This window comes from Condylura cristata, unplaced genomic scaffold (assembly GCF_000260355.1).
Source record: "Condylura cristata isolate star-nosed mole 26May11 unplaced genomic scaffold, ConCri1.0 scaffold00028, whole genome shotgun sequence".
NCBI lineage: Eukaryota > Metazoa > Chordata > Mammalia > Eulipotyphla > Talpidae > Condylura > Condylura cristata.
The window spans coordinates 17,582,786-17,608,137 of NW_004567129.1; the positions used below are offsets into that span (position 1 = coordinate 17,582,786).

The 25,352-nt window shown below is 46.6% G+C and overlaps 1 protein-coding gene across 1 annotated transcript; it reads left to right on the top strand.

Moving 5' to 3' along the window:
• The first annotated feature begins 125 nt into the window (after nucleotides 1-125).
• On the top strand, nucleotides 126-25,303 carry KCTD19 (potassium channel tetramerization domain containing 19). Its single transcript, XM_004690477.2, has 16 exons — nucleotides 126-179; nucleotides 2,896-3,192; nucleotides 12,549-12,699; nucleotides 13,423-13,614; nucleotides 14,820-14,951; nucleotides 16,667-16,877; nucleotides 18,312-18,472; nucleotides 19,738-19,841; nucleotides 20,285-20,427; nucleotides 20,618-20,701; nucleotides 20,948-21,062; nucleotides 21,446-22,067; nucleotides 23,296-23,487; nucleotides 23,672-23,826; nucleotides 24,168-24,269; nucleotides 25,126-25,303. Exons 1-16 carry the CDS (start codon nucleotides 177-179, stop codon nucleotides 25,237-25,239), a joined length of 2,778 nt encoding a protein of 925 aa, XP_004690534.1. The 5' UTR covers nucleotides 126-176; the 3' UTR covers nucleotides 25,240-25,303.
• Nucleotides 25,304-25,352: the final 49 nt, after the last annotated feature.

Here is a 25,352-nt window from a genome sequence, read left to right on the forward strand (position 1 = left end):
CCGCCTCCCGCGAGACCGGTTCGCGCGAGCCCCGCCCCTAGCACCATGCCCCGCCCCCAGATGAAGCCCCGCCCCTGGTCCCCTGCCAGGCCCCGCACCGCCGCGCGCTCTGCGGAGCTCCCAGGGACCGTTATTGTCGGGTCACGCGCCTGCCCTCGCGCCGCTGGAGCCTGACCATGGTAGGAAACCAGCCTTGGTTTGGGCGCCAAAAGCACTAAAATGACGAATAGGGGTCGTTGTGGTCAAGGATTAGGACTGTGGGTAACTGGGACCTGGCTCTGGCGCGTGGGGCTAAGGGATATCTTTGAAGGGTTGCCTGACTGAGGAGTTTGAAGTTCTTACCTACTTTGAGGGATGCCGTGTTCTAGTTTTGCGGCTTTGGGAGACTCCTGATCTGAGGGGTTGAGATGTGCAACTTGACGCTTGACGGTCTTCACATCTCCTTGCTTGGGAGATATGACTCTTGAGGCACGCACGCCCTGGACAGACGGGTGGGTGAGGGGATGCAGAGCTAAGGCAGGGAGGGGATGGTGCGAGCAGGGGGAAGGGTATTGCAGGTGGGGAGGCAGCTCTCTGGGTATGATGGGAAACTCCAGATCTGGCACTTGGTCCTGGGGTCGTGTCTCAAAAGCTTGGTTCTAAGTCTAGCTTGGTTCTAAGTCTAAGTCTAGATGGTTCTAAATTGAGTTGGAAGGTGCTCTTTTGGAGTAGAGGGATCTGTGTGGAAGAGGGGGTGACTATCTAGGGATATCCCATTTCCTGAAGTCAGTCTAGCAAAAAAGCCTTCCTGCAAGTACTACAGACCTGCATACTGGCCTGTGACTGAGTACTCTCACAGGCTGGGATGAATCTGGACTCCTCTTGAGAGCCATCTGTAAAGGAAGCAAAGTCTTGAGCCAGGACCCTCTGTCAAACCCCAGCCTTAGTAACAGAAGAGGAACTGGGACCAGAACCATAGCTCACACTCAAGAAACGGGTTTTCTGAGAAGAATAGATGGCAAAAATCAAGCGTCCTTGCTTTCTGTTCTAGAGGGGGCGCTTGGTTACTCTCAGCTTGTCATGTCAAGCTTTAGTCACCAGTAGAAGGACCAGGAATCAGAAACCTGGATTAGCTCATTAGGTAATCATTTCCATCTCTGCTTCTGTGAGTCTTGACATCATTTTGCATTTGTAATTTTCTCATGTTGTCTATAATTCTTCTAGCGTCACATGTGGCATATATTTGCTCCTCTCTAAATCTGAATTAATTGGAACAGGCTTACTCTAAGAACTCATCGCCTCCTTTATTGCATACATTTATTTTCCTTCCTCAGCTGTTAAAATAGGTTTTGTTGGAAAAGAGGATGTTTTCTCTCTTGAGCAATTGTTTCTTTAACACTCTTCACACACATGTACACACATGAGATAGACTGAAAGAATTGCACAAAGAGCACTGTATAGCAATCACCTAGATCCTACAATTAGCAACTGACTGTATGTTTTAACACATCCTTCTTTCTTCTGTATACTCATCAATACATCCTATTTGTTTTATTGCATGTGGATGTCTAGTTGTCCACGCATTTTTGAAACGAGTTTTTTCTACCATTGAATTGTTTTTGCTCCATTATCAAAATTCAATGGACCACAAGTTAAGGGTTTATTTTGGGGCTCTTAAATCTTTTTTTTTTAAGATTTATTTATTTATGCATACAGAACTGGATATAGGTCAGAGGTGCAGGGGTGGTGAGAGGATTCACCAGATAGAGTGGGGAGCAGGACAGGCAGATTAATGAAGCACACTGCTGAGGGGAGCAGTGGGCAGGTCAGGAGAGGTCTACCGCGCCATGTGCATCACCTCCAGGGCTGGGGATGGAACTCTCACTGAAGCGGTTGCAGCTAGCTTGCAGTGCAGCCTCCTAACCCGTTGCACCATCAGAGAAGGCCCTATTTTTGGGTTCTCAATTCTATTCCACTTATCTAAATGTCTACTTTTATGCCAGTAGCACACTGAATTACTGTAGCTTCATAATAAGTTTGAAAATGGGAATTGTGAATCATCAAACTTTGTTCTCCTTTTTAAAAATTGTTTGGATGATTTGGGGTCTCTTGTGAATTTTAATATTAACTTGTCCATTTTGCAGGAATATAGATCATCTGGGGGTTTTATAGGGATTGTGTTGAATCTGCAGGTTAATTTGGAGGGTATTGCCATGTTTAACAACCTCGAGTCATCTGATATGTGAACATGGGATGTTATCCCATATATTTGGATCTTTTAAAATTTCTCTGAACAATGTTTTGCAGTATTCAGGGTACAAATATGACACTTTGTTTAATTTATTCCTGGTTATTTTGTTTTTTTTTTTGATACTATTGTTTTTTTATTTCATTTTTTGGATTGCTAGTGTATCAAAATGTAAGTTATTTTTAATATCAGTCTGTACTCTTCAGCCCTGTTGAATTCATTTATAATAATTTCCTAGTGGACTCCTTAGGATTTTCTTTTCTTTAAAAAAAAAGATTTATTTTACTTATTTATGCATATAAGAACTGGGGTATAAGCCAGAGGTGTGTGGGGGGGGTGAGAGCATTCACCAGAGACAGAGTGGGGAACAGAACAGGCAGATCCACTGAAATACACTGCTGAGGGGAGCAGTGGGCAGGAGAGGTCTGCTACACCATGTATGTCAGCTCCCTGGTCCCTGGCTGGGGACTGAACTCATGTCACAGTAGCGATTTGATAGCTTGATAGCATTGAGACTTTAACCCCTGCTCCACCAGGGAAGCCCCAACTTCCTTGGAATTTTCTATAGGCAAAATCACATTATATACAAATAGTTTTACTTCTTCCTTTTCAATACATGTGAGTTTTAATTCCTTTTCTTGCACTGTTCTCTTTTATTCACCCTTTAGGAGGAGTCTGGCATGCCTCATGAATCAGCAGAGGATCTATTTCATTTCAATGTTGGGGGCTGGCATTTCTCAGTTCCCAGAAGCAAGCTCACTCAGTTCCCAGACTCTCTGCTGTGGAAAGAGGCTTCAGCCTTGACCTCTTCAGAAAGCCAGAGGTTATTCATCGACAGAGATGGTTCCACATTTAGGCATGTGCACTATTATCTCTATACCTCCAAACTCTCCTTCTCCAGCTGTGCAGAACTGAACTTGCTCTATGAACAAGCACTGGGTTTGCAGCTGATGCCTTTGCTACAGGTAAGATTCTCTTCTTTTGCAGGAGTGAGTGATGATCACTTACATGTATGTAAGTAACATACATCTTACATGTATGTAACATTTTACATCACTAAATATTTTGTCCTTTATTATAGATTGGTTCTGAGATGGCCCCCTTAATGGGCAAATGTGATATGAGTTAAAGTAATAAACAATACACTTTACTGCATGTTCTGAATAAAGGATTTCTTCCTGACTGCCTTACCTATGCCAGCAGCCACCAGGGGACCCAGGACGGGACTTTCCACCCCTGAGTGGGTACCCTTAATGCTTGTAGATTCCAACTGAAGCTTTTGCTTTTTAAAAAAATTAACCTATGTATTTGTCTCAATATATTTTTACATCATTGTTAATTTTTTACAATGCATGCTTCTATATTTTCTCCTTTCACACATATTCCCCATAAAATTCCCACCACCGATTCTCCCGTGCTCCATCACCATGTGCTCTTCTCTCCCTGTTTGATTCCCCCCCCCCTTACAGAATGTCCCTAACTTAATAGTGGCCTGCTAATTATTTTTTTTCCTGAGTCCTTATTTGGTTCCCCTATGTTCCTCCTTAAGTGAAAAACCACTTGAAAATTTTTTTCTTTCTGGCTTATTTCACCAAGCACAATCTCTTCTAGCTCCATCGATGTTGTGAATAGCATTCTTGCTTTCATTATTAAATTTGAAGAGGAGAAAGTTTTTGAAACAGTAGAATTGTCTATGTACATCTAGTCTGAGATTTAAAATCTAAAAGATCCATCATATTGTTAACTTCTCATTGTACCTGTTATAGATTTATTTATGGTAACACAGAGAATCACCCAAACTACAGAATCTCTTCATTGTCTTCACATCTGTTTTTCTTTTTGTAAATATTTTTTTACATCATTCTTCATTTTGTACATTTTTTCATCTCAGTTGTAATCACTGTGGACTTCCTACTGCCAATTCACATCTCTGTTTTTCGAGTTGTGAGTAAGAGATTTATTTATTTATTTAAAAAATATTTATTTATGCATGGATGCCAGGTGTGGAGGGTGACAGGATTCACGGGAATTAGAGTGGGGAGCAGATCTACTGAAATACACTGTTGAGGAAGCATTAGGTGGGTCAGGAGAGGTCTGCTGCGTCCTGTGGGTCACCTCCCTGGCCGGGAATCAAACTCATGCTGCAATGGCTGCAGAGAGCTTCCTAGTGCTGTGCTTTAACAACTTTTGCACTACCAGGGAGGGCCAAAGAGCTTTAAATATCTTTTCTTATAGGCTACTAAAGTATAATCAAAGAATATTACTTTCTTTCCTAAATTTTCTCCAAACTAAAGAAATCAACATGTCTATGTCTTAAGTAGTTTATTTTTAGTTTTTGAACAATGACCTTTTTTTAAGCAAGAAAGAACTCAAATATTATTGCTGGGAAGGCCATATTATTTATTACTGGGATTGGCCGTCTTTCATATTAATCCCACTGTCTGAACAAGGCATTGGTTGCTTCCTCTCCATCAGCACTGTCCCAACAAGTTAGAGTACAGCTCAGTGCACTAACAGCTCTGCCTTCCCAACATCTCTTAGGAGAAAATTGAGATAAACCGTGCATATCTGGGTTATATAGGAATGAGGACTTCATAAAGCATGTTTTTATGGATACTCCTCACCAGATAATTCAGTGTTTTCCCTTAAAAGTTAGATATTTGGGCCCTCCCTGGTGGCACAATGGGTTAATTCACAACACTACAAAGCTAGCCACAGCTGCTTCAGCACAAGTTCGATCCCAGACCAGGTTGCTGACCCACATAGTGCAGCAGACCTCTCCTTTCTCACCTGCTGATTCTCTCAGCAGTATATTTTAGTCGATCTGACTATTCTGTTCTCTACTGTGTCTCTAATGAATCCTCTCACTGTCCCTGCACCCCTGGCCTATACACAGTTCTGTATGCATAAATAAATAAATATTTTTTAAAAAGTTATTTGGGCCCTCCCTGGTGGCGCAGCGGGTTAAAGCACTGCACTAAGAAGCTTAAGCCACTTACACATGAGTTTGATCCCCGCCTGCCCCGGAGGTGACCACATGGCATGGCAGACCTCTCCTGACCCGCCCGCTGCTCCCCTTTGCAGTAGACTTCGTCGATCTGCCTATTCTGCTCCCCACTCTGTCCCTGGTGAATCCTCTCACCCTCCGCATCTCTGGCCTGTACCACAGCTCTGTATGAATAAATCTTTAAAAAAAAAAAGTTATTTGGAAATCAAAACCCATAACATATTCCTGCACGTGTTGTAGTAATTGTTCCTTTTTTTCCCCTTTATTTTCAAAGAGACCGACCTCAAAAAAAAAATTTCTTTTTCAGCTGCTTCAGGAATGGTATAATAGAATTGCTTACAGGAGACTTAAAAGTCACTTTAATACCTGGCATCTCAGACCTGCTGATTTCTATGCCAAGGTGCCATATTGTGGGCAAAAGAGGCCATATTGTGAGCAAAAGGAGGGAGCAATTTATTCATTGCGGAAAATCAGAGATCAAGACAATTTTTGGATGAATCATTTTAAAGAATACAAGCCAATTATATAAGCAGTTTATCAAATCCTCTAATTTACTGTCCACACTCCCCAGTTGAAACAAAATAGATCTTTAGCTATTTCTAAATGGAAAATAATAACTAAGAGACCAAGGCGTTGACTCAGTTCCAAAGTTCCAGTTGTATGAGCAGTACAAGTATTTGAATAATAGTGTGAATCTGCCTCCCTAAAACAGACTGTGGAACAAGTGCTTGTGTTTTGCAAGTTGTGTTTTTAAATAAATAAACATTTGGGCAGGCCCAGCTGAAGTGGTGTTTATTCATTGGAAGAGTAAATACAGCTGTAGAATCAGTTGCCACCTTAGCCTCACACAGTTCTATCATGTTCCAGATTGGTAAGGTCTGCCCAGATACTCAGGTTCTTGCCGAAACACACTTTGCTTAGAAAAAAATTAAGTTTGCTAATTCTTAGTTTAGTGGCTTTTCTCAGGCTTTCCAACTTAGTGCCAGCATTTATTGAGAACATTCTGAGCACCAGACACTATTTTTATGAAATTTCCCTAGTTTTAGGAAAAACCTAGGATGATCCAGTAAAAATATGCAAGCCACCTATGTAAGCCAAGTTTAAATTTTCTAGCAGCCATGTTTTTCTAAAAAGTCCTAGGCTCTCTGTTCCTCCTTTGACTGCTGCCTTTTCTTGTTCCAGCTGCATCCCTGAGACAACATGGTTAATCGATTTGACCAGACTAAGTGACTGGTCATCAGGGCTACTTTTAACTATAGCAAAATGGATATTGTTACCATTCATGATTCCTTCATTGACCTCAGCTACATGGTCTGCATGATCCAGTATGATTCTACCTATGGCAAGGTCTGGAGCAGTCAAGGCTGAGAATGGGAAACTTGCCATCAACAGAAAACTCATCTTCATTTTCCAAGGGCAAAATCCTGCCAGCACTAAATGTGAGAGATTTTTGAGTGACCTAGCTGAATGCTGAATCTACTTCTCTAGGCTGAAGAGACTAGAGCTGGCCAGCAGTGAAGGGGGCAGGTTTGAAATCCTAAGAGCTGTGTTTTACTTGGCTTTTTGGGCTAATAACAGTTATTCTGCTTATCCTTTTGTTCTACCAGGCTTGCTTCCCTTGAGTTTCAAAATGGTGCTGGCTCACCTTGATTTTACAAAGCAAGTAGAGATGTGCAAGCTCCCCAACTGTTTATCATCCTGTTCCTTCCAACATCCCATATAAGCAGAAAGCATCTCAGAACTACTGTTGTTTTGGAAAAGCTCAATCAAGACTCAGAGCTGTGCTAGCAAAGTGCATTTGCAAGCTGTCTTTTGGCAGCCACACACACACACACACTCACCCCCATGCCATCAGTCTTATACTGCTTGCGATTGACATATTTTTTCACTGCTGTCTAATCCAAAAACAACATTAATTATCCTTATGCTTATAATTAGCCATCTGAATTCAGGCCTGTATTTTCCTAAAGAAATACTCCCCCATGTAATTTTCTGTGTCATACCATATGAAGCATAAACATGCTGGAAGTAATATTTGTGTGGACAGAAGTAAATTAAATCAGGCTATAGAAGACCAGCATACACACTCTGTGGTGACTTCAGTCAGCAAGGCCAAAGGACATCTGGAACCCTAGACTCTCTGGAATGTTATTTGTTCATTCACTCCCTCCACAAAACATACCAAGCTCCACAGGCATTGCTGTAGGTTGCAAATACAGCAGAGAACAAAACAAGTAGGGTCATCCAAGACCCCCTTCATCTTAGGCAAGACTGACAGACTGTAAATAAATAGGTGCTGTTGAGAATAATAAGGCAGCATTAGGGAGTAAGGAGTGATTTCTGTGCATTCTTCCTGTACTGAAATCATCTCCTGTGAGTAGAAGGCCTTGTATTTCTAGAGGTCAAAGCAAAGATTGGCTGAGAGAATTTAGAAAACAATCTAGTTGAAACTTCTGGGCTAAGTATGTATGATGGCTTGAATGGCAGGACTTAACAATCTTTGTGTATTTATTGGGTGTTTCTTCCTTTTTAAGATTGTCAAAAATACCTTTATTGGGTCTGCCCTGATGGTACAACAGGTTAAAGTGTATGGCACTGTGAAGCTATCAGCAGCCCCCTCGGTGTGAGCTCAATCACAGACCAGGGAAGTGACCCACATGGCACAGCAGACCTCTCCTGTCTCGTCTGCTGCTCCCCTCAGCAGTGTATTTTGTCAGTCTGCCTGTTCTGCTCCCTCCTCTGTCTGTGGTGAATCCTCTCACCACTCCTGCACCTCTGGACTGCACCCCAGTTCTGTATGCATAAGTAAATAAATCTTAAAAAAAAACACCCTTTATTAAGAAAAATGATACTGCTCACACTTTACATTAGTGGAAGTAGCAGGAAATGGAGATTTCTTTTTACAAAGTAGGTTGTTCTCCCTGCAACTAGGACATCTCTCTAGCTCATTGGACTATCATTACTGACCAGTCCCAAAGGACACATCTGGAATCCAAATGATACTTCCAGATAAGGCATCCAGGGCCATCCTTAAGCAGGTTGTTCTACAAGATGGGAATTTTTCCCCCATACACACGCTTTCCCCAGTGGACGATTCAGTCATTCGGGGGCACTCGTTTCCTCTGCTGATGTAGAATCTTGGGATTTGGATCTACAGGTGAAGTAAGTGGCAAGTTTAAATTGTGATTAGCTCAGCCTGGGCTGGAATGGTTTATTGATTCTTTTAGGATCTATTTCACTCTTTTCTCACTACTTCATCCAATGTCTTTCTCTTCATCGCCAGTCAAGCCCAAGGTAAGCCCTTTCTTCTGTCATCCTGTCTCCCTCTCCTCTGTCTCTGTCTCTCTCTCCTTGTCTTCTTGCTGGACTCCCAAGTCCCAACCTGGAATCCCTGTCTTCACTGCCCTCTGAACTCTGGGCTGTACCCACTATAATCCTATGCTGGCTTTTCCTGTGGTTTCAGATACTCAGTATCTTTTTTGTTTTTTTCATGTATACTGCTTCTCTGCCAACTCCTTGTGGGCTCTCAGTGTCTCTTTTTGCTTTTCTTTGCAAATAATTCATTCTCCCAGCCTTCCAATTTCATGCACTCTTTCATCCAAAACAGCAGTTACTACACACTAGGTTCTAGAATACAAGTTTGGAATTTACTAAGACATAAGGGGAAAATATTAGCAATATAGAACAAAACAAAAACAGACAAATATAAACCAGAAACATCCTGCAGGAGAAGGGGAGGGCAAGGGAGCAGAAGGATGGAGGGAGGGCATAGGGGACTGTGGTGATGGTGCTCAGACAAGTTGGGGGACGAAATTCTGTGGGGTCTACACCTGTGGGGGAAGGAAACATCATTTAAAAATGAACAATGATGTAAATATATTTTTTTAATTAATTTTTAAAAGTTTGGGATGTGCCTAACCCCTCCACCTCAGTATAGTGGGGCGCACAGGCCTGAAACCAAGGCAGAGACTCAGAGAGAGAAGTAAGCAGGGTCTGTTTGAACAGAGGAGACAGATGACTTCTCTGGCTACAGGGATGCTCCAGGCTGTTCAGAGAAGGGTGGCGGGAAGTATTCTGGTCATAGTGAACAGCGTAAATGAAATAGAAGAGGGATCAAGACCATGGTGTGTCTTTGGAATTTTGTGTCACTGAAGATAGTGAGGCCAGAAGAAAATGGAAGATGAGGTGCTTTGTAATCTGACCACCAAGGGGAAGGACATTAGCAGTTACATGACTTCCTTTGATTCATAATACCTTCCAGGTTTGACTAGCTCTCCTTTGCATGGGAGGACCCTGAGGCTTGTAGAGAACTACAAGTGGGAGACAACCAGTTAAGAGCAGAGGTTAACAGTGCAGACTCTAGATCCTGGTTTCCTAATGTCTTTCCCTTTTGCTCAAAAGGAATGACAATGCCGGAAACTACTATGTGGGTGGGAGGACATTAAGAGGACATTAAGAGTTTAAAAGTACCTGGGCAGGCAAAAGTAGATGCCTGGATAAAAAAGATGTGGTACATATATACAATGGAATATTACTCAGCAACCAAAAAAGAGAAACACATGTCTTTTGCAGCAACTTGGATGGAGCTGGAAAAGATCATGCTTAGTGAGATAAGCCAGAAAGAGAAAGAAAAATACCGGATGGTTTCACTCATAGCAGGAGTATAATGGACCAGGCGAGAAAATAACAAAAATAATGAACACCATATACCAGAGACATTTTGTGGGGGTGGAGTGGGGAATGGGATCAAAAATGGGGGGGGGGGAGAAATGCATGGGATTATGGTGATGGTACACGGGTGATTTGGTGATGGGAAACCCGTGGGGATTACAATCGAGATGGAAAAAATATATATACAAAATGATGTAAAAATAAACTTTTGTAATAAAAAAAAAAAAGACCTGGGCAGGGGCTGCTATATTCCAGTTCTGTAGCATAAGTAAATCTTTTTTCTTAAAGCTGTGGAGATTTGTATGTGATTTTTGTAATCTGCCACTGAATTCATTTAGGTTTCTAATAAATTTTGGTGGCATATTTGGCATTTTCTTTCTTTCTTTTTTTTTTTTAAGATTTCTTTATGCATACAGAACTGGTGTACAAGCCAGAGGTGCAGGGGTGGTAAGAGGATTCACCAGAGAATGAGTGGGGAACAGAACAGACAGATCGATGAAGTACACTGCTGAGGGGAGCAATGGGGATTCAGGAGGGAAGTGGGGGAGTCAGGAGAGGTCTGCAGCACCATGTGGATCACTTCTGGGGCTGGAGATCGAACTCACACTGAAGTGGCTACAGCTAGCTTGCAGTGCTGCATCCTAACCCGTTGTGCCACCAGGGAGGACCCAGTATTTCCTTTTTTAAATTTTTTTATATATTCATTACATCATCTTTCCTTTTTGTACAGTGTATATGTGGTATATTTACACAATGAAATATTACTCAGCAATCAAAAAGGATAAACTCATGCCCTTCACAGCAACATGGATGAAGTTGGAAGGGATTATGCTCAGCAAAATTCACTCTTTACTCTTGTTTATCATCCTATATCCCCCTCCCTCTCTCCCTGCACCCAAAATAGACCCATGAGGCACAGATCAGTTTACATCTCTATCTACTGTACTCACCCTGTCCAGTCACTCCTGTGACAGTCATCATTTTCCTTTCTTTGTCTCACTTCTCAGCACAAATACTGCCATGCTGTTATCCCTTATCTTAACTCGGTAAGCCTGCCCACTCACTGATGTGAACCTGCCTAGCCTCTCAGTCACCTTCCTGGTGCTTCATTTTTATTCCTCTTCATCCAATAACAGTTACTCCCTCACACAAAAACCTGTTTTTGACTGATTTCCTTCCACAGTGTAGCTGATCATTTAACTTAGAAGTTAAAGTTGGGTATAGCCCCAGTGAAAAGGGACAAAAAGTCTTGGATCATTTAAAGCTATGTGAAGAAATCCCAGAGTTCCTGGAGTTTCTGAAAAGCCATCACCTAGGATGATGCTGGCCTTTATCTCAGTATATGTAAATTGTTGGCTTTCATGTCTTTCTCCTAAGCTGAGATCTCCTTGAGTCCAAGCATGGGGTCTGGTTCTGGCCATGGCTATACTCAGTATTTCTCAAATAAATCAAAGACTTTCTGTATTTCATATGCATCACTATTCTCCCCCATTTTGCAGTGCCTGGAAGCACCCCCTATCACACACACCCCTATTTGTCCAATCCTCCCACAAGTCCAACCAGCCTCCCAGAAAAGAGGAAGATTCTTCCACTCTCTTCCCCTCCTTTTATAGACCAGGAGCAGCTCTGGGAATGCAGTTTACAGCTATAGCCACCAGAGGGCTCTTTTCAAAATTGGGTGTTCCTATGGGCAACTTCTCTAGAGCCTCAGTTGTGGACCTGGGAGCAGGCTCTTAGAGGAGTTTCATACTGAATCAGTATGTGTTCTGCCCACTATGAGACTCTCAAGAAAAGAGTTGGTCATACTGAGTCATTACAGAATTACTTTTGTCCCTATCCCCAACAATTTATTAGGAAAATGATTTTCTCTAAGGTAGGGACAGAAAAAATGGACTTGATATTAAGATAATCTGCCTGCTACACAGGACTTTTGAGGGAGGATGGGCCCTTGAGTGAGTGTGGCATGAAGACAGCCAGCCACCCTCTTCCCTGGGCGTCAGCCCTTCCAGCCGGGGTGCTCCACTCCAGCCCAACCCATCCTACCCACCATTTTCTTTAAGCAGAGAACTCTGGACTTGGAAGGTTGCTTGGGCGAGTCACAATTCCTTTGATCCGAACTGCTTCATCAGAAAATGGGAATGCACACATCTGTCTCACAAAGAGGTGTCAGTGTAAATGAGCAAATGTATGTGAAAGTACTTGAAAAATATGGAACCCTTTGCTACCTCCATTTTCCTACTTACATGGGATTAGCAAAAGCATCAAAAAATAAGCAGACAACAATTGAAAAGGTTGAAAAGGATTTTGAACTTTGAAGGGAAATGGTAGCAGCATATCTCAAGTTTTTAGTGATTAAGTATAAATTACTCTTTACATTGTGTAAGGTAAACTTCTATTAACCATCATAAAATACCCACCAAAATTGCTTCAAAAATAATAAGAGAAATAATCATGAAGATTTGAATATCAGCATGTCCTCTTCTAGACCGAAATATTTGCTTTCTACTATAATTGACTCAATTTATCTCAAAGCACTTTACCATATTAAGTGACAATATTTTTTTTCCTGATTTTTTGCTCTACTATTGGTAGATAGTTATTTGGTTTAAAATGTTCAAGGTAGTAACCTTCTTTGTCTAATAGACTCTAGATAATCTGAAGGAAGGGAAACACCATCTCCGTGTGCGGCCTGCTGACATACCAGTTGCTGAGAGAGCATCTCTGAATTACTGGAGGACATGGAAGTGTATCAGCAAACCCTCAGAGTTTCCTATCAAAAGCCCGGCCTTCACAGGTATAACCACAGGCTGACCCTTCCAGAAGTCCAGAAGTTCCACACCAGTATTCCTTCTCATCCTAACAGAAGTGACTTCCATCCAGAGAGGACCCTGATTTCTGAAATAGTCCTGCTGGTTTTCTCTACTGCTTTGTCATCTCCAGTCCTCCCCAGGGCCACTTACCTGCTAGAATGGAACATCCTCCCTTGTGTTCATTTCCTGCATACTGGCTGCACTCCATCCCCTCCTGATAGTCAGAGAATTGCACCATTTTTAATCACATTTAGCCACCACAAAAAGCATGTCCCATTGATCACTGTCCAATGGTGCCTTGTGGCTAGGTCAACCTACCTGAGACTAGAATAGCTATTCATGATTATTGATGGGTTGTGAGCTTCAAACAATGTCAAACTGACCTATTTTTGTCTCGTGGTCATAGATCCATTAGAAAGAACCAAATAGGTAAACAATATGCATTTAATGGCTTTGGATGTATAAGTGAGGAGTTACAGCATGTCCCAGTACCTTTCACTGCAGAAGAAAGAGATTTCCATGCTCTGTTTCCCCATGCTTCTGTCAAAGCAAAGGGTTACATCTGAAAAGAAAAAGACAGCAGGGGCCATCTCTAGGGTGATCTCTCCAGCTTCCTATGGGGTCACCTGGGTTAGCGAGGGCCCCACTAACCTCTGAAAGTCCCAGCCTCCGGGAGCTGATGACACTCTCTACATGTTGTCTTCCAGGCCTACATGATAAGGCACCTTTGGGGCTCATGGACACACCACTGTTAGATACGGAAGAGGAAGTGCACTACTGTTTCCTGCCCCTAGACCTAGTGACCAAGTATCCAAGCCTAGTAACTGAAGACAACCTGCTGTGGCTGGCTGAGACTGTGGCCCTGGTCGAGTGCGAGTGCAGCGAGTTCCGCTTCATTGGTGATTGCTCTATCCTGGGGTGGTGTGGGAGGACAGTGTGGTGGTATCCGGTGGAGGGGTCCAGGGTTCCCTCTGTCCCTCTCCACCTCACATTCCATAGGGAAGAGATCCAGCTTGGTGCTTGGGCCTCAGGAGTTTGACTGGGAAGAGTGACAGAAGAATGACAGATCCTTCCAGAAGGGCCTTGGATTCCCAGTATCAGATTCCTACTGGCCTCAGGCTATTTTATTCCCTATTCATTTGGAGATGGTCTGGGTGTAAAGGAGCCACTGGAAGCTTCCTGGTGGTGTCAGGACCACAGGCTTTGGTGTGCAGTGCTAAGCCCTGCACCAGACTCCAAAGGCACCATCAATTTTTGCTCTGTCCATAAGTAACTGAGCTCCAGGCTTATGTTCTCACCACAAAAATGAGGAAATAGGGTTGTTTTCAAAGGATGGGTCCTACCTATTCTTACTTTCACTAACTCATAATAAAAGAGGAGGGAGGAAGGTGGTTGGTGAAAGGTTCCCTAAAATCACTGTGGTGTGGTCTACTTAAGCTAGTGGCTGAAGGAGGGATGAGCCAGGAGAGATCCTCCCATCACTGTCCTAGGACTAACTCTAGTGGGGACGGGAACTGAATGACCTCTTTGATTCCAAGATGCTGCTGCCAATTGATGGGGCAGGATTCACCCAGTGCAGAGGGGGCCCAAAGGGCTGGAACCCCAGCTTTCATATGCATCATTTGGAAAGTTGTCTGTGATATGCTTCTGAATCTCCGAGTTAATTCACACAGGACATTGGCTTGGCGCCATCTCTGCCTCCCACACTGCAGCCCAGGCAGGGAAAAACCACAAGTGCCACCTGCCAGCCCAGGCTGGGCCGGGCCCTCCCTCTCTAAGCGGCAAGACCACTCCCTCTTTTGGAATGACCTGCTCTTGGGTTGAGACCCAGGTAAGTCTCAGGGCTAGTGTGCTCACCAGGAGGGAACTAGCTTGAACTCGGAGCCAGGCCACGGAATCAGCACCCCCAGACTCAGGAAAAAGATGATGTGAGATCTCACCTTGAAAACCAGAGATTCATGGTTAATCTAACCAGGTATGTCTAGAAATTATTTTAGAACAAGGAGAGCCTAGGATAAGTTGCAGCACCAAAGGCCTGTCAAAACCTGGAACTACAAGTCAGAAATAACCTGTTAACTCATTTTACTTTCTTTTGTTTTTCAAGTGAATTTTCTCCGCTCACGGAAGATTTTGCTACCAGACAACTTCTCCAATATAGATGTGTTAGAAGCAGAAGTAGAAATTCTGGAAATTCCTGAGCTCACAGAAGCTGTACGGTTGTATCGGATGAACATGGGTATGTTACCATGGACACAGTACTGTTCCCTTGACATTCAGGGGCGGTTGGACTTGAGAGCAAAAAGCCAATAGCAAACATCTCCCTTCCCACAGCCACTCCGAGCTTTGAGAAGTGGTGAAAGAAGTGGGTGCTTGGCACTTAGAATCTGAGGAGTTTCAACCCAAAACCCCGTGTCCTCGGTCTGCACAGCCTCCCCACTGAGCTGTGAAGGGCTCAGCACAGCCTGGGTGGGAACCCAGATCGGAATGTTCTGGGGAGAGAGGTTGGGACCAAGGGCGGGTTTCTTGGGCAGAGGCAGTGGGCCTTTCTTGTGGAAGTGGCCAGGGGGAGAACACTCAGTGCCCTCCCACCATGCCCATCCTTCCTCTCTGGGCACAGCTGGAAGACAGCCCCCAGCCCCCACCTCATGCTTCAGTCATCCCACCCACTCCCAACTCCCCTTGCCACCTGCTGGAAACTCCTGGATGCTTTGCCTGTTTATGAGACTTCTTAACCCTGGTTCAGGCCAGGCCTCCACACTCTAGGCCCAACCTCATTCCACATTGTTTGGCTGTCTTCCCATCCTCCTCATCCTGCACATCTGTGGGGCCTGCTATGCTCATCGCAGGGAGCACGCTACCTGCGTGGCCTCAGCTGGCATTCTGAAAATGCCTAAAACTCTCTCACACAGGAGAGGTTTGCACACAGACAGGTATCCCATAGGAAAAGGCCTGTCCCTGCCTTTAGGGCCACCTCTCCCAAACTCCTCCCCAGGGAAATAGAGTCCTACCTACTATTTGAGAGTAGTGACCTGAGACCTGCGGTAGGTCTCAGGAGCCTGCCCCTGGGTCTTACAAGATTGTGAGTTTAAGTTAAACCCCTTCCTCAAGAGTTTCTGTTCCTCTGAGATCTTGGATGATTGAAAGACAGACAGAGTGTGCCTGCTTCACAAGAACTGTGTGAAGATGGAAGATGTGCTGTGTTACAGACAGGCTCTGTGGGCCATATAGCAGCCCTAAGTGTGAAGCACCATAACCAAGGGAAGCAGCTCCAGTAGCATTGCAATTGGACAGACTGCTGTCTATCATCGCTCTGTCCTTGCCTAATTTCGTAATTTGGGGCAAGGTGCTTAACCCTCTCAGGACAGCTTCCTCATCTGTGATACCAGGATAGTTCTACCCCTCTGCTGCTCTGAGGATTAGAGAAGACCCATGAAAACTGCCCAGCATCTTGTCCACCAGCCCATGTTGCTGCTGGGACAGGTCCTGAACCCTATGTACTGTGTCCATGGCAACAGAACAAGGTTCCACCCGTGGGGGCCAGCAACTCAGATACCCAATCTGAAAGTAACCACTCTGTGTCCCTAGGAAAACTCTGCCCAGAAACAATAGGGGCTATCGGTCCCACAAGCCTGTAGCACACATCTGCTTTGCTTGGTTTATCCTCAAATAGAATAAAACCTGGGACTATGGGAGATCCCTACACTGAAATACAGATGTTAGATGCAGCAAACTACCCTCCTGTCCCACCTCCAGCAAATAAAGTTTTGACTCCTAAACCTGATATATAAAAAAAAAAAAACTATGCTGATTTTGAGACGATCCTGATTTGAGTTGAACAAGGGAAAAAACCTCCTTCTAAGTCTCTTTAACACTAACCGAAGGCAGCAGTAGGAGTGAGACCCAAAGCTTCTGATCCTTACGGCCATGAGTCACCCCTTTCTCTCGGCACAGGTGGCTGTTCCCGGACCTCTTGTCCTCCCCCGAGTCCTGGGAAGGGGGGCCGTGCAGCAGGCCTGGAGTCTGTGAAACCACTGTACACGATGGCCCTGGGCCTGCTGGTCAAGTACCCAGACTCGGCCCTGGGGCAGCTCCGCATCGAGAGCACCCTGGACGGGAGCAGACTGTACATCACGGGGAACGGGGTCCTCTTCCAGCATGTCAAGTAAGGGCTCCACCAGGAACAGCTTAGTCCCGTTCAGGCTGGGCTTTTTCCCTTTCTCTAAGGACCAACCTGGAGCCTCGCCCAGGAGCCAGGGGAAAGTAGTACACTTGGGGCAAATCTATCACTGTAACACCCCCTCACTATAGTCTACTGTAGGGTGTAGGGTCGGGCCTCAGAGGAGAAAGCTGGTGCCAGGGAATGAACATGACCAAGGTTCAAGGTCTTCTGGCTGCTTTATATATTTTTAAATATTTATTTATGCATATGAGATCAGGTTACAGGCCAGAGGTGGGGTGGGGGTGAGAGGACTCACCAGAGACAGAGTGGGGAACAGAACAGGCAGATGGACTGAAATCCACTGCTGAGGGGAATAGCAAGGAGACAGGAGAGGTCTGCTGCACCATGTGGGTCAGCTCCCTGGCTGGGGCTCATCCTGTTGCTGTGGCAGTGACAGCTTCATAATGCTGAGACTTAACCGTTTGTGCCACCAAGGAGGCCCTGTTTTATATTTCTGTGCCAGTAAAACATTGCTTCAGTTCTAGCCCTATATTAGGGTTCAAGGTAACTAGGCAACAGTCACAAGCTCAAAGAGCTAGGTGTTTCCCCAGCCCTCTCTGGGCAGGCAGACCCTCCAGCAAGGACCTTCGCCCACTAATGTACAAAGAGGTGAGAGGCAGGGCTAAGCCCTCCAGAAACAAGCCATGCAGCCTTTCCAGAGGAGGTGACACCAGTCTTCCTGCCTTGAAGGACAAGCTCAGAAAGTCCCCATTAGTGTGGGGTGTGGATTCCAATTCTGTTGTATAGAAGAGTAAACTGAGGTCAGAGTGAAGCTACTCTCTTAGGGTCACAAAATACATTGGTGCCAAACTAAAGGTAGAGTGGGTTTTCCTGAGCCCCTGGCAATGAGGTTCGACTAACTCAAATGTACTTACCCGAATATTGTCACCACAATCCATGTGCCCCAAAGATGTCCCGACCCTGATGTCACAGAGGGCAAAGTACCTCTGAAGTCTGGAGGCTTGATGTTCAGATCCCCGCCCCTCTCCTGAGCACCAAGGTATTAATAATCTCTCAAGACCATGGCTGGCTGCCACACTATGACTGCCAAGTCTTGGGCAAATACCTGTGGGAGCAAGAAGGAAATGGCTGGATCCTGGCTTGGCTTCTGAAAGCTGAGACACGGCCTAGAGGCTTGCAATTAGTTAGCTTAGAGGACTTTGCTGAAATAGGTCAAGCTCAGCTCCAAAAGAGTGAGCCTATGTGTTCAGTCCTGTCCTCCTCCTAGAATGTCACCAGATTTCTGGTTAAATTAAGGAAATGTTAGTGACCATGAGTTTGTTAGGACAAGACACTGTAGACACAGAAAGCTGTCAGTCTGGGTGCCTGGGGAATACAGTGCTGAGCTTCTGTATGACCGGGCTCTCCTCTGGCCAGGAACTGGCTCGGGACTTGCCGGCTGCCCTTGACCGAGACCATTTCTGAGGTATACGAGCTCTGTGCCTTCTTGGACAAGAGGGACATCACCTATGAGCCGATGAAAGTGGCACTAAAGACTCATCTGGAGCCAAGGACTCTGGCACCCATGGATGGACTTAGTAAGTGAAGAAGTTCTTGGTTCAAATTCAGTATTAAGGGAGGGTCTAGGGGGTTGGAGAGGAGAGACCACGCTTCCCGGGTCAGGTACTATAGATAGAAGAAAGGAAAAACAGCCCAACTTTTGTGGGGGTTGCCTAAAAGACAATCTTTATATTAAGTGACCCCCTCCTCACCCCAAACGCACAGTGGCCTTAGGTTAACCTGCTCTACAGACTGAGTAGTACAGACGGATCCAGTGTGCGAGGTTAGGCCCCCAGGCCACGCCTGCTCCGGCCCTGCAAGCCGACACACTGCTCATTTGGTCCTCACAGCCATCCAGGGAGGAACAGCCCTGACTTAATGTGACAGATGAAGCAGAGGTTCAGGGAGGTAACTTACTTGAATTACAAAATTAGATAATGGTCAAGCTAGGGTTGGAATCTAAGTTTACTGCTGCCTATACCCTCTTACTAACAGAATTTGTTATGTCAGGTTTAAGTTGTGTTACTCTCATTCACCAGCATTCAACATTTATTGAACGCCTATCACATACCGAGAGGACAGCCCTGGATTCAAGTGGGCAAAACAGACCCAGTCCTTATCTTCAGGGAGCTCTCATCTAATTATGCACCTTTTCTCTCTTGGTTATGTAACCTAGTTATTTACCCTTCACTCATTACAGCGCTCATGAGAAACCAGTTCCCAAACATCAGAACAAAACCTAAATATAGTCACCACCAAAGAAAAGGTCCTGAGTACCTCTTCCCGGAGTAAAACCCCCTTCTCCAAACATGTCTGGAGACCGGTCTCTAAAGAACTGATAGTGATTCCAGGCGAGCTGGCTTGATGACATTGCCAGATCACAAGCACAAACACACAGAAGGACTTACAGCTCCAGTCTGAGTGGCCACACGAAAAGTTACACTCGGGATACACCCAACCAGAAACCAGAGGCAGTCCGCAACATGGGTAGGCAGGAACAGCTTCCTTGAGGTGGGTGAAGGGAAGAGGAGCAAGGCTGCTGGGGTGAGATTCCAGAGAGCTGAGCCCTACTGCCTCCCACCCCACGTGAGTCAGCGGGGGACCCATAACGCCGCCGCCCTTAGCCGAGGAGGCCATAGCGTGAGCCACAGGAAAGGCCTGCGTGGCAAGAAAGGTTAGTGTCGGATTTCTGTTCACAGTAGGCGACACAGAAACTCTGATGAAGACGGTCTTACCACACAGAACTTTTTTGATCCAAATGCTTCTGGCCATGTGATCTGTTCCTTCTCATTGGTTTCCTTAGATGAGGAGTGGACCGCAGAAATCACCGTTTATTCCCCTCAACAGATCATCAAAGTTTATGTGGGCAGCCACTGGTACGCAACCACGCTGCAGACCCTGCTGAAGGTATCGCCACCCCCGTCTGTCCCCCTCACTCTCTGGCTTCAGCTTTGGTCGCCTCACACTCACACAACCTCTAGCACCTGCTTGGATCAAGGACTTTCTCCTTTCTCCTTGTACCAAATTGCTTTTATCATGTCAACAGTTTCCTGGGGAGGTCCTCGGGTGTTTGGGGAGAAAGAAGGACAATCTGAGGAGGCTGGATCAAACAGGCAGCAAGGTGCCTTACGGGGGTGGTTTGGGGCAGGCAAAAACAGAAGTAGAGATGAAGGTTCTCTCCCGGTATGCTCCACTCCCCTCTCTGGCTGTGTGTGGCTGACAAGACAGGGAGGTGAGAACCCCAAAACCTCCATTCTACAAGGATCAGGAAAATAGAAAGAAGGCCGAGCTGCCCTTGACTTGTGACCTAGCCCTTTAACTAACACACTAATAGTGTCCATCCCTTGCAGTATCCAGAACTGCTGTCCAACCCTCAGAGAGTGTACTGGATTACATATGGACAGACCCTGCTGATCCACGGTGATGGCCAAATGTTCCGACACATCCTCAACTTCCTGAGGCTTGGGAAACTGTTTTTGCCATCTGAGTTTAAGTAAGTGAAGAAATGGAGTGATGATACCCATCCTCCCTCTATAACGAAGGAAGCTTGAGTTTGCAGCCTCAGGGAGGAGGTTATGTCATTCCCGACACGTGACTGCTGTCCAGGGCAGCAGCAACTTTGGGGGCTTATGCCCCAGGGCACTGCCCAGGTGCCCAGTCCGAGATCTCTTTGTCATTTGCAGGGAGTGGCCCCTCTTCTGCCAGGAGGTGGAGGAATACCACATCCCTTCCCTCTCAGAAGCCCTTGCCCAATGTGAGGCATACAAGTAAGGAAACTTTGCTCCAGACACCATGGTTTAAGAGTTTGGATTTTAACATTCCTCCTGGGAGTCCTTTCCTAAGTCCTACATCTTTGGGGTTAAGAGGGTGGAGCAGGCCCAGGATTGGACTTGACCTAAGCCAAACCAGACAAGAAGCCTTTTCCCCGCACGACCAAAGAGCAGACCTGAGCAACTGGTCGATGAGCTAGTGGAAGCTTCTGCTTACTCACCAACCCCTCTTGGAGTCTGCAGGTCATGGACCCAGGAGAAAGAATCTGAAAGTGAAGAAGCTTTTCCCATCAGGAGGCTACACGTGGTGACAGAAGGGCCAGGGTCCCTAGTGGAGTTCAGTAGACAAGCGAAAGAAGTAAGCCCCGGCCTTCTGTGGTCTGCTAGTGTCCTCAGAGCACCACCACAGGCCCGGAGGGCAGCCCACTACTCAGGGGCATGGCAAAATGGGCCTCCGCGCGTTCCTAGCACAGCGACCACTTTCTGAACCTTGAAGGAGACAGGGCCGCACGAGCCATTTGTGCCTGGGATGTTCCTGATAGGTCCCTTTAGAGTACAAGAGGCCCAGCACTGAGACCAGCCCCGCTCAGTTGGAGCGGGCCTCAATGGTTGACGCGTGTAGAGAATGGGATTGTTCTGGGTAAACAAATGGAAGTGTTGGAAACCCAGCTTATTAGATGTTGGGGAGGCTTTGATGTGGAAACACAACACGCCCAGAGCTGCTGTGCGCTTCTCCCCTAGACCACAGCCTGCATGCCTGTGGACTTCCAAGACTGCAATGACAGGACTCCATGGAGCAAGGCCACAGGGACTCTGGCCAGGCCCAGCCAGATGGAGGATGCTGAGCAGTACTCGCGGACCTTCCAGGTGTCCTTGTGCCGAAGTGCCAAGAGGGTGGGCAGTCCCAGCACATATTCCCACTGTCCTGGCCTCTGTGCCAACCCCAGACATTGGGGGGCCCACCCAGAGAGTCCCCCTAAAAAGAAGTGCAACACAGTCAACCTCACACAGAAATCTGAAACCAAAGACCCTCCTGTCACCCCCATGCAAAAACTCATCTCCCTGGTAAGGGAATGGGACATGGTCAATTGCAAACAGTGGGAATTCCAGCCACTGTCAGTCCCCCGGAGCAGTAACTTAGAGGAGGGCGCCCCGCAGCTCCCCTCGGGAAATGAGGCTGCTTCCCAGCCCAGCACCTCAGCTTCCTGGAAAGGCCATTCCACAGTCTCAGAAAAGGACTCAGGTCTGCAGACAGGAACTGGAGCCAAAGAGAAAGGACCAGAGCCAACCTTTAAGCCGTACTTCCCCACAAAAAGAGCGGTCATGCTGAAGGACTGGGGCAAACAGAGAACAAAGGAGAGAGGTGAGTCCTGGCCGGTCCTTGACCTAAGTTTCATTGAGAAAAAGGCAATGTTGATCAGGAGCAGAGTGAGCAATAAATTAGAACGCTCTACTCCCTGGGGCCAGCTCTACCAAGTAGCAGAACAGAAATGACCACACACTGATGGCTGGTGGGGCCAAGAGACCACATACCGCTTATCGGAAGAGGGTGCCTGTCAAGTATTAGGAGACAAGGGAGACTGGGGACTCGACAAGGAGAGGAGAAGCAAGCTTGTGGTCTGGCTGGAGACCTGGCATCACGTGGAAGTGAGGGAGATAAGGCTGAAGATATATATATCTAATCAGGGCAGGGTTTGTGGGCCAACTTCAGGCTCTGGCACTTGGTTCTGACCCTAAGGGGAGTGGGCAGCTACTGAAGCATTATAAACAAGGAAGCAAGCAGTGAGGTGTGTGGTCAGAAAGCTTTCTCCAGGGGCAGAGGACATGTAGCAGCAGGGGGGGAAGTGTTAGAAGGCCCAAGGTCATTCCAGATGAACTAGGTTAGGGAGCTGGGGGAGGAAGCAGGCAAGGACTCCTCAAGAGAGTACGAATTTCCATCTTGGGGGACTGCAAGGGGTATGGGCCGTGACTGAGGTGGGATGAATAGGAATAGGGCTTGCAGAGAACACACTGCATCAAGTTGCTGGGAACAGCCAGGGGAGGCGACCAGGAGATAGGGCTATGGGACGGGCTGAAGGGGGGGCGGGTGAGACAGTCTGAGGAGATGCAGTAACTGCCACAAAGAGCTTCTTCCTCTGCTCCCTCAGTCCTCTCTAGAGCACTGTCACCTTCCCTGATAGCTGCTCCCACCCTGCCTGGAGGGCCTTCTGGGCTGTAAAATAGATCTACGAAGTGTACCTTTCAGAGTGGACATGAATAAAAGGCTTGCCCAAAAAGACTCTCTCATTTTATAGTTTTGCAGTCCTCAGCAGGGTTACTGGCCCTGTTTATACCACTCGTAGTTCAACAAAGAAATTAAGAGAGTTCTTTGGCATCCTGAAATTTAGGATGTGTCTTGCAAGGATTCCAGGACAGTGAAGACAGGAGAGCCAAGGTGGGCCAGGGTGCTACTTCCAAGAAACTGGAGGTAGCAGCTGCTGGAGAGTGGGTGGCTGACTGTACTGGTCTGTCAACAGAGGCCCCTTCTTTAGTTGGTTCTGAGGTAGCTAACAAGGAGTCACTCCCTGTGTTGTTGTTGTTTTTTTCCACAGAAAGTCCCAGCCTTGAGCAGCCTCTGCCTGAGGCCAGTGAAGTGGACAATGCAGGAGTCATCCTAAAAGTGACCCACCCCCCCGTGGTGGGAAGTGATGGCTCGTGCATGTTCTTTGAGGACAGCATCGTCTACACTACACAGATGGACAACCTCAGGCACACGCCACCCACAACCAGTCCCCAGCCCCAAGGTGAAGCTCTGGGGCCACGTCCACCCTGCACTTCCTCTATTAGAGAGCTGCCTGTACCTCTACCCAGGGTCCTTCAGGGAAAATAAGTCCCTCTCAGGAGCCCTACACCTCTCCCCTACTCAGGGTGGCTCTAAGGCTCTAGCTGCAGCCATATGTGGCCACATCTCCTCTCTCTCCTCCACAGAGGTGACTTTCCTTAGTTTCTCTCTGTCCTGGGAAGAGATGTTTTATGCACAGAAATGTCACCGCTTCCTGACCGACATCATCCTGGACTCCATCAGGCAAAAGGACCCCAAAGCCATCACAGCCAAGGTGGTCTCCTTGGCCCACCGGCTGTGGGTAGGTGTGAAAGATTCAGGCCGTCCTTCTCTGCCTGTCCCCTTGCATCATCAGTAAGTGTTGCAAGGCGAGAGGAAATAACGCATTTGGGGGTGGAGGGTAGAGGGTAATGGAAAGAGGTCAGGGGCAGAGCATAACAAGTACAGGGACAGGAAGACAGGGCAGCCATATCTGGATGAAGCTTTGGCCAGGAGACAGTTTGGAGTGATAGTGTCCCGACACCTGCGGCTTCTGCAGGCCCAGGACAGAGCCAGGTCCACATCCTACTCGGCAGGGCTGGGAGCAAATGTATATCTAGGAGCTTCCCCCTCGCCCTTCCTGACCATAGATTCTCATGGCAGACCCTGCACATCAGCCCCAAGCAGTTTGTGGTGGACTTGCTGGCCATAACTGGCTTCAAGGATGACCGGCACACCCAGGAACGCCTGTACAGCTGGGTGGAGGTGAGAGCTGCCTGCATCCCTTGGCAGGTGGAGACCCCGCGGATACCTCACATGGACGCTGCTGCACTGGCTGCACAAGTGCCAGCCCCGCACTGACCAGAGGCCAGCCAGGCAGCTAGTCCTCTGGCCCCCAACAGCTGAAAATGACTAGTCCAGAGTGGGCAAAAACACTATTCAGTTCTCAGGCTTCCAATGATGTCAATTTTGCCTTCCCCACCAACAAGCTTCCCGGAAGGCATACCATATGAGCCTAAGTGTTTGGGGTGCTGAAATCAGAGAAACGACTTGAAGTTGGTCGTTTTCAACACATGGTACCAACTTTATCACCTATTTAGCCATGATTTCTTTTCATATTTAAGAGGCTTTAAATCAGTCCTTACAAAGGAAGTGTTTAAGGGAAAGAAAGAACCCAGATGTTTTGTTTTGCTTTTTTGACTCCTTAAAATAATTACAGGGTTCAATCTTATTTTAAGGCTACAGATGAAAAAAATCAGCCAATTTCTCATGAATATGGTATTTTTGTAACCGAGTACACTTTTCACCATGAACACCCTAGCAGCCAATTACTGTAGCCTCTCTCTGGTTTGGAAAAAGGCAGTCACAGCTCTAAAGTAGAAAGACAGTGGCAAGAAACATTTTGACTCTTTGGTCATTCTGCTCAGTTCCCTGGGAGCCACAATCCGTAAGATGCCTTTGCCTTTGGGCGGATCTTAGTCCAAGAGCATCAGAGTCTCCATCGAGCCTTGGCCTGACCCTGCTCAGATGGGAGGAGCGCTCCCTGCAGCCCCCCACCCCACCCCAGCTAGAGTAGGAAACAGGCCGGGAAACTGGGGCTAAGACCAGCCTTTCCTCCTAGCTCACACTGCCTTTCGCCAGGAAATATGGCCGCTGCGTGGACCTGCTCATCCAGAGGGGCCTCTCCAGGTCTGTCTCGTACTCCATCCTGGGCAAGTACTTACAAGAGGGCTAGAGGGCCCAGAGACACTCTGCCCACCTGCAAGGTTCATTTTAACAAGGGTGACCCCAAGGATGTGTAACAGTCTTTTTTATTATGAGAATAAAGAGTAAATCACAAGTCAAGGG

Excerpts from the sequence above, each read along its gene's own strand:
- KCTD19 (XM_004690477.2), top strand. Across the intron at positions 12,700-13,422 it reads CAAAAGCCCGGCCTTCACAG|GCCTACATGATAAGGCACCT; the intron begins GTATAACCACAG and ends GTTGTCTTCCAG. Across the intron at positions 21,063-21,445 it reads TCAGTAGACAAGCGAAAGAA|ACCACAGCCTGCATGCCTGT; the intron begins GTAAGCCCCGGC and ends CTTCTCCCCTAG.